The sequence below is a fragment of the Crotalus tigris genome, unplaced genomic scaffold (genome assembly GCF_016545835.1).
Source record: "Crotalus tigris isolate CLP2741 ecotype Arizona unplaced genomic scaffold, ASM1654583v1 scf7180000017725.2566008, whole genome shotgun sequence".
Classification (NCBI taxonomy): domain Eukaryota; kingdom Metazoa; phylum Chordata; class Lepidosauria; order Squamata; family Viperidae; genus Crotalus; species Crotalus tigris.
This window is the reverse complement of record NW_024096593.1, coordinates 1,589,120-1,604,022: the sequence shown is the minus strand read 5'-3', so window position 1 is coordinate 1,604,022 and position 14,903 is coordinate 1,589,120. Positions and strand designations below refer to the sequence as shown.

The 14,903-nt window shown below is 34.1% G+C and overlaps 1 protein-coding gene across 3 annotated transcripts in view; it reads right to left on the bottom strand.

Annotated features, from left to right (window-relative positions):
- Positions 1–772: 772 nt before the first annotated feature.
- Positions 773–14,903, bottom strand: part of LOC120306204 (hedgehog interacting protein) — an 86,050-nt gene continuing 71,919 nt past the window's right edge. Inside the window, exons 10-14 of one of the 3 annotated variants that reach the window (XM_039338960.1) lie at positions 12,305–12,435; positions 10,084–10,165; positions 3,502–3,650; positions 2,350–2,478; positions 773–2,077 (exon numbers count right to left, since the gene is read on the bottom strand). In XM_039338960.1, the coding sequence (XP_039194894.1) occupies positions 1,989–2,077; positions 2,350–2,478; positions 3,502–3,650; positions 10,084–10,165; positions 12,305–12,435 (580 nt within the window). In that variant the 3' untranslated portion in view covers positions 773–1,988. Of the gene's footprint in view, positions 2,479–3,501; positions 3,651–10,083; positions 10,166–12,304; positions 12,436–14,903 lie in introns of all 3 variants that reach the window. The other 2 variants (XM_039338962.1, XM_039338961.1) reach the window with 2 other exon arrangements.

Below are 14,903 nucleotides of genomic sequence, written 5' to 3'. Positions count from 1 at the left end.
CTGAACCTTCTCTGAATAAAGCGTTAGTTGGTCTACAACATGTAATAATAGCAGTAGTACTTATAAACCGCTTCATAGTGCTTTACAGCCCTAAGTGGTTTACAGAGTCAGCCTATTGCCCCCAACAATCTGGGTCCTCATTTTACTGACCTCAGAAGGATGGAAGGCTGAGTCAGCCTTGAGCCTGGCAGTGATCAGAATCAGCCTGCAATGCTGCATTCTAACCACTGTGCCATCACAGCTCTATAATTATTTCATATAATAATAATGCATATTTTTAAATACAGTTCCTTATTCACTAAGCACTTAACCAAGATTTCTCTACCAATTTCCATTTGCCAGGAAGCTACTTGAAACCCAAGGTGGACAGTAAGACTCATTTTTTTTCTGCTCTTGCTTAAGCAGAGATATTTGATCAACGACAGTCTACTTTATGCACTCTGGATACAAATTGTAGATGTATTAAAATGTAAGAAATATTTTTATTTCAGCCTAGAGGCCTTCTTGTCTACTAAAGCCATATTCAAGCAATGTATTGCTTAACATCTTTGCATAGTACTGCAATAGGAACAGGTGTTTTATGAATTGTGGTATAAAGAACACACGTATTCATTCCTTTTCCCAGTGTAAGAAGACTTCTCTGTAAAAACAATAGCACAAAGAGAAATTCATATCTGCTGTAAGAATGAACTACCCTGACCAGTCCCGAGTATCACAGAAATAACATTTAAAATTCTGAGGAAATATCAATCAAAACATTAACAATTATGAATACAGCATGTACATCAAGTTTATTGATACATTTACAAAAATGAAACAATATTCTGTTTATTCTCCAAGAAGCATTTACATTTTAAACCATATTTGGCAATAATATTTTTTGCTGTTTTTATACATGTTCTCTTACACAATTTTTTTTTAGTTAAAGTGACTTGTCATTTGGCAAGGTTTTATTTAGTGTGATTTTTGTGATAATATATGTAGAGGGCCAGTCCTGATACAGTGGCAAGTATTTTATCAGTATTTAAAATGACCAATTAATTGGTACTACTACTTTGTGGATTATAAACAAAGAATGACATAATATAGGTCTATATTAGTCCACAATACATTAATGAATGTGCTTGCTCTTGTACTCTCCAATTAAGGTGAAGGAACATATAACTTTAGTATTTTACAATGCTGTTCATCTAGGTGATATCTATATTATAAAAAATAAAATAAAATCATATAAATATGTAAAACAAACCCAGTGCCCATTATTAAATAAGATATTCAATAAAAAGCAGACTTTTTAGAATTATTGTTTTTAAAATATACGGATATAATTTAATTGTTAAAAAAATTAACACAGTGTGGAAATCAAGCTGTGACAGCCAGACTTGCATGTATGTTAGGTAAAGCAGTTAAGTGCATAACATTCTGTTACAATGATAGAGGTGAAGATTACAAACTTATAATGAACTGCCTATATAAGAATGCATGAAGGAGTTGTGAAACAGAGCTATAGTGGGAAAAGTGGATTCATATGGCCATGTTTTTCACAAAGTAACTGATTTCTCTAGTCATTTGAACAATTGCAACACAGTCCTTGTTTAACAATTACCTCATTTAGCTATCACTTGCAGTTACAATGGTGAAGAAAAAGAACTTACAACCAATCCTCATATTTATGACCTTCACAGGTCAGTAAAGCAAAGGAAAACTTTGAAGCAGTCATGGTTTTGCTTAGTGACTGCTTTGCTTAATGACCAGGTTGCTAGGCCAGTTATGGTTATTAGTCAAGGACTACCTGTAGCTCTTACTATATTAGCTTTCTTAAGCATTAAAAAAAGCTTTTAATGGAAGAAAAAAATGGTCACATGTAACATTAGATGAAAAGTGATCATCTGAATCCATTTGTCATTTTTTTGTATTTTTCTTTTTTTCTAATTATGTCCAAAATTTCAGAACTCCTTTCTGATTGCAATAATAAAATAATTATAGACTTAACATTGGTAGAACATCAAAGAATTCATAGTGACATCAGTGATATTTTCTGTTGCTTCCAGTGGAATTTCCATGTAAATTATTCCACCTGAAAAATGTAATGTTAATGTTCCACTAATTATGCAATCAGATATTTGTAAGTGAATGAATACATTTCTGAAAATAAAGACAGATTTACAAATCCAAAGGAATCACTGGAGTTTCAAAGCAGGAAAACAGTCTTTACAAATAAAAGAAAAGAGAAGATTCAAAAATAAATGCCCATTGAAATGTAGTCTCTAAAAAGTCCCAGAAACTATACAATGTAGCTGGTTAGATCCAGCAAATAAGATGTCATGTCTATGATTTGATCAAAAATACCTGCCCTTGTCACTCTTCGGATGTTTCTGTCCATTTGTTCACATTGAGAACCAAGGTATCCTTTTTTACATAAGCATTTATTTGGTCGTATGCAGACACCACCATGTCGACAGACTGGATCACACTTTGCTGTAAAAAAATTTAAATGTTAAAATCCTTTGTTAGTATCTGAAGCAAAACATGTAGAGGCAAAAATGTCACTATCATAATGGTGGTATGACGTTATTTCAGACAACACTTCGAACACTAAACCCATTTGGTTACAATGAAAATATATTGCTATACAGTGGTAGGATTCAAATATGTGAACAACCTTCTCTGTGTGGATGCCGCTTCCGGAAGTCCATTCTGGCCCTGGGCAACAAAAAATTAGCTAGCAGTTCTGCCTAACTGGTGCAAACTGGCTGAATCCCACCACTGTTGCTATATCTTAATGTTTAAAACTAATTCTACACGTTCTGCTTATGTGATATCATGCAACATATACAATTCAATTTCCTTTTTCTGTGCAGAAAATGTTGTCTTGATGTGCAAGAAACTCCAGTTATGATCATTTATTCACTCTAAAACTAAGTTTTAAAATGGCAAATAAATATTTAAACAAGATGTTTAAGTTTGTTTCAATAAGGGCTTTAAGTTCTTTACAGAGGATTACAGAAATTCTTGTGAGTGAATATTATACATTATCTGTTCAGAGGTTGATGAATGTATTCCTATACTTCAACATTTGTAATCTGGTGCCTTCCAGATGAGATAAGACTGCAGCTCACAGGATTTCAGCCAGTATAGAAAGTGCAAGGCACAAAATTTGGAAAGCTTAGGCTACGAACTTATATGTATTCCCGGGGAGTCCTGTTGAGTCCAATGGGCCATTTCTGAGTATAGATATTTCCGATTTAAAACTGGATTGAATTATCTAAGAATGTTACTTTTGAACATCTTGGTAGGGTGAAATCTTGAGCATAATATTGCCTTGTGGTCACATGGCATCTAGGAATGTTGCTAAATGAATTCTGAATTCATAAATCAGGCTTTCTAGTCTCTTCTTCTAGACATTTTCTTACCATTCATTATAAATATATATATTTTTAAAATGTCAGAAATTGTTATTGGTTTGCTATGTTCAGCAATTAGTATGAGTAGAATACCAACCAGATCGGCAGAATTCACCTTCCCAGCCTTGATTACAACAACATTTTCCAGTGGGAGTACAATGCCCATTTTGGCAATGCCTTGAGCATTCAGATGTCAATATCTGGGCAGGAAATGCTGTTCTTTTACATTCTTCTGGATCTAAAGGCCTATGGGAAAAAATACAGGCAATGCATCCATTTAAATGTGAGGATCAAATGTAAACAATTTACATATATCTTCATTTTTGCAGTCTTCATTTTTGTTCTCCCAAACTAAAGCTGTTTAAAATGGACCATTTAGCAGTATTTTTGGAAAGTGCAAGAAATGGGTATTTTAATTTTCAGAGTTTAATTATAATAATCCAGTATACTATTTAACAAACATCGCTACTATAGCCAGTAAAACTATTTTAAAAAATGCTAAAAAAACCTTATTTTGTCAACAAAGACTATTCAAAATTAGGAATTCCTTAAATATTAGTTAAGCCACCTTGAGGTCCTTTCAAACTGTATAATATTGCTGTGTAATAGCAATAATTATTATAAAAATGATACACATATGAAGATGTATTCCAAATTCATATTGACAACCACATACAGGAAGTTCATATAAAAAGACAAGTGTTCAGGGCACATTTTACTCATGCATGCTTTTAATTGAGCTTTGATTCATTCAGTCCTCAGTGTTCACTTAATACACTGAACCATAAACTAACAAAAATGTGATTAGCTCATAAGTCAGCATCTGTCTTAGTGTTCATGAATGCATTTCAAATGTGCTTCTCAATTTTATAGTCTAGATTTGGAATGTTAGGTAACTCTATGGAAAGTAGCCAGAGTTAAACAGAATCTTTTATTGTTGAATATTATAATACAAAATAGCAATAGCACTTAGATTTATATACCACTTCATAGAGCTTTACAGCCCTCTCTAAGTGGTTTACAGAGTCAGCATATTGCCCCCAACAATCTGGGTCTTCATTGTACTGGAAGATGGATGGAAGATGGAAGGATGGAAGACTGAATCAACCTTGAGCCAAAAATATTGGTGATCACATAATTGTTGCATGAAGACTTAGCTAAAACACCTTACATGCATTTCTTATGCTAGAACTACACATCCCTGGATCTCTGGGAACAAGTATATATAATGCCAGCAAATCTGAAGGGCGTTTATTAGAACAAAACTGCTTTAAACCTAATTTCATCTGTCCCTTATCAGGAGAAACTGCATTAAAATGATCATGATCCTAGTTATCCTAGTGATGAAAAGAAAAATGTTTCATCTTCAAATTGTAACAATGGGAATATGTTATAGTATAGAATCACCAGCGGAACATAGAAAAACATCTACTTTTCTCAGAATAAATACAGCTCTCTTTCAGGTATTTTTCAGTACATTTGCTTTCTTACTGGGAAGTTTGCCAAGTGCTCATTACTTGATTTACTGCAAGGGAATGAAGTGGGAAGTAAGGAAAAGAACCTTTCCAGCTTTTGGATTTTTTTTAAAGCTCAGCAGCATATCAAATTTATTCTTATATGGTATACTTGTTCATGACCTCGAGTCTTTAAGCAATTCTGTAATATTTGAAAACTAGCTATACAGATGAAGTCTGTATCAGTGTTAATAGCTGTGAGGTCAATGCAACTGCTAAACAGTTTGTATTACTGTCAGGGTGGTCATAAAAACAACACCTGCTGGATGAGGCCTTGGCAGCTGGGTCAACAGGCACTGTGGGAATTTATCAATTTAGGGAGGGCACTTGCATTGCACTTTGACGGATGAATCAGGAAACAACTGGCTGGTGGACCTAAAGTTGCTCAATTATGTATTACACACTTTATGACGGCAGCCGCATGAGTTTCTTTGCACACATCAGAAAACAGGAAGATAGGTATTTTTGCCTTATAAAGGGAAGGCCACAGAGTAATCTATGTAAGAAGAATGGAACACGCAGGGGAGGAGAGATGGAAATGGACTGTTGCTCTGAAGTTATGTTTGGGCTTACATATTCAAGGAGATTTATTGTAAAAAAACCTTCAGTGCATATAGTTAGGCAAGCATGCCAATCAGTTATCATTTTTAAAGCTAAAGTAGCCTGAAGAATTGCAAATGACTTCAAGGTTTACTTATATTTTTGTTGAAGGGGATCACATCATCCACCTGGATGGATTTCTTTTTTTAATTGCTCTTTGTGAATAGCTTTTGCATTGATTTATGAATATATTATTAATAAATAAAATATGTTTTAATATATCTTAGTATTTTATTTATTAGTAAATCATATATTCATAAATTTGAAATGGGCTATAGGTCAAGTCAAATCATCTGCTATCTGCAAGAATCAAGTTTAAAGTGTCTCTGAGAGATGGTTGTCTGGTCTTTACTTGAATACATTCAGGAAACCACTCCTTTGGGTCATTGTTTGGGTCAATGTATCATATTAATTTTATTGCTAGGATTTTTTTCTAGCATTAAATCAGAATCTGCATAACTATAACTTAAATGAATTTTGTGTCTTGCACTCTTAAATGATGGTGGATAACTCTGGACCTTTGTGACATCTTTTCAAGCATTTGAAAAATGTTTTCATAATCTCCCCATTTTCTGTTTAGACTACTCAAAACTAATTATTCTGTTTTACCTCCATTTCTCTTAATAGAACCTAGCTCATTCTGAACAATCAGTGCCAGTTTGTATGTATCCTTCATAAAATAGTGCCCAGATCTGAGCACAATAGTTGAAATGCAAAATAAAGTGGAACAATTACACCTAATGATTTGCAAATCATATTCCCTTAGTGTAGTTTAAAATTGTGTTTGATTTTCCCCACCTGTATCATACTGTTGACATCAGTTTGCAGTCAACCTCTAATCCAAGTCTCTTTATGGTTTGCTCCAGGAATTCTAATCACTCTAAGAGTGATTGGTCTATAGTTATGAAGATAGGGACATTTTTTGTTGTTTAATCATTTAACATTTAATTAGTTCTCCAGATTTCTTAGCCATAAAATTTAGCTATTTCTGTTTACTAGAAAGAAATTCATTTGGTCCTAGAGATTTAAACTTTACTTTCTATTCCAAAACCGTACTTCTATCAATCTTCATCTTCAGTTTTGCTCTTTCATCCTTTCCATCAGTTTCCTGGAGCAATGCATGCTTTTTTATGAGAAGTCTGATTTAACACAGAAGTTGAATTGTTCTTTTCTTTGTTATCTTTACTGCTTTGCCTTCTTCACTGAACAGCTGGTATAATATTTTGTCTTTTTCTTTGAACATATCTTAAGAAGGTTTATTAACATCAGCCCATTCTGAGCTTTTGCTTTCTGACACCAACTCTAGAGTTTTAAGTGACTGTTTATGTTTTTCCTTTGGGACTTGGCAATTTTTCCATTCCATGCATATTTCTTTTCTTGTTTTCAGTTCTTTACTAAGATTTAAACAGCTATATTAGCGTCTTCTGTTGCCCTCTTGCTTTTTTCTCTCATTGGAATTATTTAGCTGAATTGAGCAATTTCTCCCATTAACTTTCTCTACTATAGAATCTAGCTTACATTGCTATGAATATATTAAGATTCACTTTTTCAAAAATCCAAGATACATGTTCTTTTTAGTTTAATTTAAAACCAATACCTTCAGCATTACTGGTTATTTCATACAATATTTCAGCTAGACTCAATAAGATCTTTCATATTAATAATCAGTATTAAGTCAAGGATAACTGATAATCTTCTGCCTTTCTTCAAACTTCTGTTGACGAGACAAGCCAGGTATTTGTTGGAAAATGCTTGGTAAATTTAGACAAATCTGAGCAGTTATGTTTATTAGGACACCATAAAAAAATAAATCCCTTCCAAAAAAAGAGTAACTTTTAAATGATTTTGAAGCATTATAACATTCAGTTTGTGCTATCCCTGCAGAAATATTACTAAATGGACAAAATATAGTTAATAGCTAACCAAATATTATTTAAAAAATTTAAACAGGAAATGTGCCTTCTTAAGAGGAAAGGAATGAATGAGCAAATAAAGCTTTAAATAAAAGTAGGGAGAGAGGAAAAAAAGGAAAGGCAGGGTGTGGAATGCGTGGTGTTTATGTTTTTTGGAATGCTGGAAATTATAGCAATTGAAAACGGATTCCCTACATCTTAGTTAGATGTAGCTTTCTTAAAATATTTCAAAAATCTGTCCACACATAAAAATAAAGTTAATATATCCTTATACGAGGGCTTTCTTAATTTAAGAAACATCTTTTTATTTTAGGTAACCTAGCAATGTTAATTTGCCTGCTATCTATAGAGGCTACATGCAGGTGTGAACACTAAATAAGGGAAAATCTCTGCTATTACCTGAAATGTATGTTATTCTATTGCTTTAAATGTGTAAGCCATGCTTTTCAGATGGGCATACCGGCTAAGAATTTGGGGAGTTATACTTCAACACATTTGGAAAATTCCAGCTGGGAAAGGCTGCTTTGGGATAACAAATGATTCTTTTGCCAGTGTGCCATTCATTCCTCAAATTAACTGGGAAAGCCTGGAACTCTCAAATGCTTCTTCAAATTTACCATATATAAACTTGCAAAGAAGCTAACAATTTTAGGTGCCAAAATATACCCCCCAAATTGGGTTCGGCTTATCCACAAGTAGTCTTCTACCTGAGTATACTATATATGGAATTTCTGATAAGAATTTTTAAAAAATTGATCCAATTTTCCTTTGGAAGCCATTTAAAAAAATCAATCGTTTTCATTCAACTAGAAAAATATTACCACCAGTAATTAAACCATTACTGATATTATCGATGAATACCATGACTATTAATATTTTTCCCCACGTGTCATATTCCTTCAACACTTTATTATACCAAAATGTCCTAAGACAATGCAATACTATCCTAGAAAAAATTATTAACTAATCAGAAGGTTTATTGTACTAATTTTTTCTTGGTTCGAGAAATCAATACTTGGTATATTTCTATGATATTGGAAAATGGTTTAATTCAGTGTAATAATTCCTTTCCATACCTCATTTTGATAGGGAGAAAGGTTTTGCATAGAGAAAGGTTCAGTTTTACATGCATTGCCCTTGAAATCCTACCATTGCCATTAAACAAGAAGAGATCCATCATTCAACCTTTTACCCTCAACAACTGGCATGAGATTCTGCTGCAAACATGCAGTTCATGCAAACTGTCAAGAAAATCCAGGAATATATTTCCATAGATGCAGATGCTTGCATATTCATGAGAAAACAGAACTTGGGAGACATGGTGGAAAAAGGTGGCTGCTCTAACTATATATTATTATTCTTTTTTTGGTATATTTTTAATTGAGACTCATCACTTGAAAGTTGCATTGAGAATGTTAATAAGGCTTTAAGTGTAATTTCATGCTCATGTAAACATATCAGAAATAGTAACCCTATAAAACAACGTTTTTTCCTCATCACTTTCATTTAATATATATTTCAAAGTATTTGTTGTCCTTATGTTGCTGCATTATTCCCCCTGATCTTATTCCACACAGATGTGCCACACATTAAATAGTGAACAGAGAGTTTTGCTTTGAGAGATCTGGCCTTTAAGATATGCCAATTTCAGGCCACTCTAAATGGTGGGGTAACAAGAGCACAAATCCAAGGTCAAACAAACAACCTCTCTGTAATCAGAAACTACTAGTGGATTAAAGGTGTAAAATTCACCTAAATCCACACACCAACAGACTAAACAATCTCAGTGAAGTGGAGTAGTATTTGTTTTATAAAAATACTTTCACTAGAAATCTTTAATAAACAAAACAAATAGAAGAGCATGATTGACAGTAACATCTGCTTCTTAATTAATAACATGTCATTTCAATGACAGGTCCATGACAAATCATTATAACTTTTTCTATGATGTGCAATGTTATTTAATTTATAGTTTAAAAGCTTTTTGTTTCTCCCCCACCATAAGCAAATGCTCCAGGATCATCTTCCCTACACCTCTGTCAGTTCTTGCAGATCTTGCAATATATATTTCTATAAATTTATTTTCAATCATTCATACTAGATCCTGTCCTATTTTCTTAAAAAGAGAAACTTTTCATGAATATTTTCATAAAAAAACTTAAACACATATTTAAAAAAATTATATAGAGAAGCATCTATACAAAAATGCACACATAGAAATACATATGTGTATGGTGTAGCATTCCACTGATTTTATTTATTTTTATCTCACCTTTATCATTTTATAAATATGTCATTAGGTGTCAAATATACCTAATGCTCCTTTCTCCTAATTTTCCCACAACAACTCCGTGAGATGGGTTGGGCTGAAAGAGAGTGACTAGCCTAGGGGTAGGCAATCTTGGCTCTTTTATGACTCGTGGACTTCAACTCCCAGAATTCCTGAAGTCCTGAAGTCCACGAGTCATAAAAGAGCCAAGGTTGCTTATCCTGGACTAGCCCAAGTTCACCCAGTTGGATTTCATGCTTTGTGCAGGACTAGAACTCACAGTCTCCTGGTTTCTAACCTGATGCCTTAACCACTGGACCAAACTGGCTCTCCATTTTATTATTTACTTGTTAGATTTATGTCTCATCATATTCATTTCTTACCTTTTGGGATCAATGATTTTATAGAGTTTTCCATTGAGAGACTGTGTCATGCTTTTACTGCTTGCTAAGATGTAAACCTCACCTGTCAATGAAGCACGTTAAGTAAATAAGTAAATATTGGCATTCACTAAAAATACCAAGCAACATATGCATTATGATGAAAAGTATAATGTTATGGATATTATTATATAGAAGAAATTATATAAATTGACCATTGCATCAATTTATATCCTCATTTTTAAAACTGCAAATAGAAGCTAAAATAATTTGATGAAGTTAAGACTAGAAAATGAATCTAAGGCAGAGGCATCTGTAGGGAAAAAAGGGTGAAGATAACAAAAATGATGAGGTGAGTATTGTATAGTTGTGATGCAAACTGAGGCCTTTTTCTTTATGTATTGTGATGTCAAAAGACTATGTGGAGAAGTGCTGACATGAATCTTATTTAGTCATTTTGACAAAATGGTGGAATTCTGCAGTTCTTTAGTCAAATTTGTTCTTGTTTCTAGAATATAGTGAGGCATGCTTTTGATTGCATTTTTCCTATAATATTTGGTAACTTGAATTATCAAGTATGCTTCATATTTCTTTACCATTTCTCCACAGATTATTTAATAATGTAAACAGGGAATTTAGTGGTTGGAGAGCCAAATTTATTCATAGGATTTTTTTAGAAATAGAAAAAAAACAAATGTTCAGCAGATATGTTGTAACATACTATACTATTAGTATATTGCTGTCTTTTAGAGATACCATAATCAGTTTCTTTAAAATATTTAAATAGGTATTCAATATGCATCATACTGAGAATAGTGAGAGAAGACTGTCATAACATTCTTTGTATTCACGCCATTTACAAAACCAGATTAATAAAATGTAATTGCTGTGATTACATATTTTGGCTTGGCACAATGGGCTGCTTTATACTATATGTTAGTTCTCAGAACATTTTAGTTAGAATCCTAGTTTTCAAGTACTTTTCAGTCTGATGGTAGAACAAATTTTTAGTGGATTCTGTACTGAATAGATCTGGGAAAAATGGTTTAATCTGGATTCTTGCACTGAGCAGGGAGTTGTAATTAATGGAATAGTTCTTTCCAATTCTATTGTTTTATATGCTTCTCATCTAAAGGTAAAAGTAAAGGTTTCCCCTTTCAGCCATGTCTGACTCTAGGGCGCAGTGCTGATCTCTGTTTCTTAGCTGAGGGAGCCAGTGTTGTCTGAAGACATTTCCATGGTCATGTGGCCAGCATGACTGTATGCTGAGGTACACAAAAAGCTGTTACCTTCCCACCAATGGTACCTATTTATCCACCCACATCTGCATGCTTTTGAACTGCTAGGTGGGCAAGCATTGGGCCAAGTAAAGGGAGCTCTCCCCTATGTGTGACGCTTGGGTCTCAAACTTGAGCTGTCAGCTTTGCAGCAGACAAGCTCAGTGTCTTTAACCGCTGAACCATTGTGCACATGCTTCTCATTCAGACTATTCCAAATTACTGTCTATAATACTGCCTTGAAATATTGCTAATAGATAATACAACCTATGTCTTTTGGAACTGTTACAAATATGCTTCCTTCACACTTCTATATCTCCATTGCCTTTATAATTTCTGAGCACAGTTTAACGTATTTATCTATAGTAGTTTTTTTCCAACTTGATGTTCTCCAGGTATTTTGGCTTTAACTCCCAACTCTTGTTGGTGATATGTTTGTAATCTAACATACTGGAAAGTATTCTACATACTGAATAACCAAAGAGAATTCAGTCCTCACATTTTAGAGGCTCTGAGGAAAACAATGGTGAATTAAAAACAGAATTATCCTACTCTCTCAAGTAGGAAAATTAGAAGAGAAAGGGTATTCTTCAAATATAGCCCTGTTTATGGGCAAATCCATACAAAGGTTTGCCGTTAAGTTTTCTGTTGTCTGATGACCTTATTGTTTGCAAAGTATTTGAGTTTTTATAATTGGCTATATCAACCTCCTACTATTTTATTATATTGTTTTAATATTATGAATGATTTGGCTCTTCTTCACTGGATTTGTCCAAATGGAGGCTGGTTATTAATATGTACCTCACACAATGAACTAAATGGCTCTTCCTGGAATTATGTTTCAGTTTATTTTATAAAAGTGTATTAAATAATCAATCATATGATAGTTCTTGGCTAAATGGCAATTAATATATTGTAAAACAATAAGAAGTTGCTTTTTGTCTTACCCGATTCATCTTCACCAAATCCTAAAATGTGTCCAGCAAAGAAACCCTGACATGAAACACTGTTGCCCAGACATAATGGTTTTTCTTGCCACTTTCTTGTAATAGGACTCTGTTGTAATGTTAAAAAATTTCTAAAAACAGATAATAAAAAGAAAAGCGTTACACACTGCTTCCATTAACTTTATTGAGGCCAAAGTAGAAATTAAATATTAAATAATATCTGAACTGGAGTCCTGATTTCTCCAGATTCTTTGGCATTAAAGCTCTCAGGTTGGGTTTTGTAGTTGTGATCCCTACACATCTGGAAGGCACCAAATTTGAGAAGATTATATTTAAAGTCTGAGCTGTAAAGCTTACGATTTAATTTTCATTTTGATAGATACTTAAAAGTGGTTTTGAAATTTCTACCTCCAGTTACAACCGAAGAGCTTATACTAGATTGATGTCATACAACCAGAGTTGCTCGAAGATTTGTTCTTAATGCACGGTAACAGAACTAACAGCACAATTGCATATATGTTTCTTTTAAAGCAGTGGTTCTCAACCTGTGGGTCGGGACCCCATTTGGGGTCGAACGACCATTTCACGGGGGGTTGCCAAACAATGCAGTCCGCCATTTTTCCCCCCTTTTCCTTAGCTGTGCTACTCCCTTTTATTCTATTGGCTTTCAAAAGCCAATAGAATAGACTCTCTTGAATAGAGTCTAATTCTATTGGCTTTCAAAAGCCAATAGGAATTGTCCAGGCTGTCTCTGCCCTGCTGAGCCCGCCAAAAGTCCCATTTTGCAAACGGTGCTGCACCTGTTGAGTAGTCCTCGACTTACGACCGGTTGGGGGTCGCGGCATTAAAAAGGTTGAGAACCACTGTTTTAAAGCAAGTCCCATTATGTCAATAGAATTGACAGGACTAACATAAGCATAAATATTCCGTAGAAGATTCAATAGCACATTCAGAGATTCTCAACTAATCCTGAGAAAAGTTAGGAAGGATAGATATGGTTAGCATTTGGTTCAGACACAATAAGGAAATCTCAGGGCTGTAAGATAGAAAAACAAAAAAATTAATAGAAAAGAAACATTGCTGAGAAAATTGCAGTGTGTCATGTAATCACCTGAAGAAAAGCTTGATTCAAGGGAATCAGTACCTTTTAAGCATGAACAGGATGACTGTGTGTGTTGAAATAATGCAAATACAAGGGCAATTTGGAAATCTGTTTGGTTATCAATGACAGATACACACAGATACAGAACTTTTATTATACACATTAGAAAACTACAACATTACATTACTTTTTGACATAGACTTGTCATAACGACATACAAGGTATGAAATTCCTTAGTAGAAGTTGCTTGGTGCCAAATCTGGGTTATGGGGGGGTGATCGAAAACATCCCAATGGAACTGCTTCAAAAGTTCTTGGGTGCGTCTAGTGGTATGCAGGTAAGCATTATTGTGACCCAACACTACACCAGAAGTGGTGCCATAGAAAATCCTGCCAAATGTGAAGATGCCAAAGGAGTACTGCTAGTGAAATTCATGGAGTGTGGCTCAACCATCAATTCAGAAGTCTACTGTGAAATGTTACGAAAACTCAGACGAGTCACCCATAACAAGCATCGGGGCATGCTGACTTCTGGTGTGGTGTTGTTCACAATAATGCTCACCCGCACACCGCTAGACGCACCCAAGAACTTTTGAAGCAGTTCCGTTAGGATGTTTTTGATCATCCCCCCCATAGCTCAGATTTGGCACCGAGTGACTACTAAGGAATTTCAACCCTTGTAAGACGTTATGACGTGCCTCAATTGGAATGACGATTATGTCAAAAAGTAATGTAATGTTGTAGTTTTCTAATGTGATAATAAAAGTTCTGTATCTGCAAGTGCTTGTCATTGATAATCAAACAGAGGTTTATTTCCGAAGTACCCTCATACAACCATTATAATTTTAACGTTGGACCTTTAATGTCATTTACAACACTATTGAGATGTTTGCACAATACATAAAAGTATTTCTGAGAACTCGCTACTTGTTTGTATTAACAGTGTGTCATACTCTAGACCTATATTCAATTATGCCAGTCTGTATTGCACACTCAGTGCTTGTATATATGCCCTAGTAGAATATAAATGTTAATGTTGTAGTGAAATGGGGAGATATTTCTTCTCTGAAAAGATATCCTAAAAGCTGTCAATTTTTGTCATTTTTGGGAATGTGGTGAAAATTAAAACATTTCTGGTAGCCTGAATGAGGATGGGTTGCTCACCTACTTTTCTCTTTTTTCCCCCATGTTTCATTCCCTCATGTGGCCACAGATGGAAAAAATAAAATAAGTTTTGAGAGGAAATTTCTAGAACAGCTTTATTTTTTCAGTCTAGTTTGATGTATTGTGACAGCACCAGCAAGAAACTAATCTTTTTTCAGTAATACTGCTCATTGAAGTCAATGTAAATATCTTAAGGAGCATTGGGACTAAAACTAACATAACTAAGCCCATAATTTACTGGATGATGGTGTTTTCATGATACTCTTGCCTAGACCATACAATCTAGGTGTCAAGAGTTGAGTTCTGTTTGAGTCCTGTCACAATACATTAATAC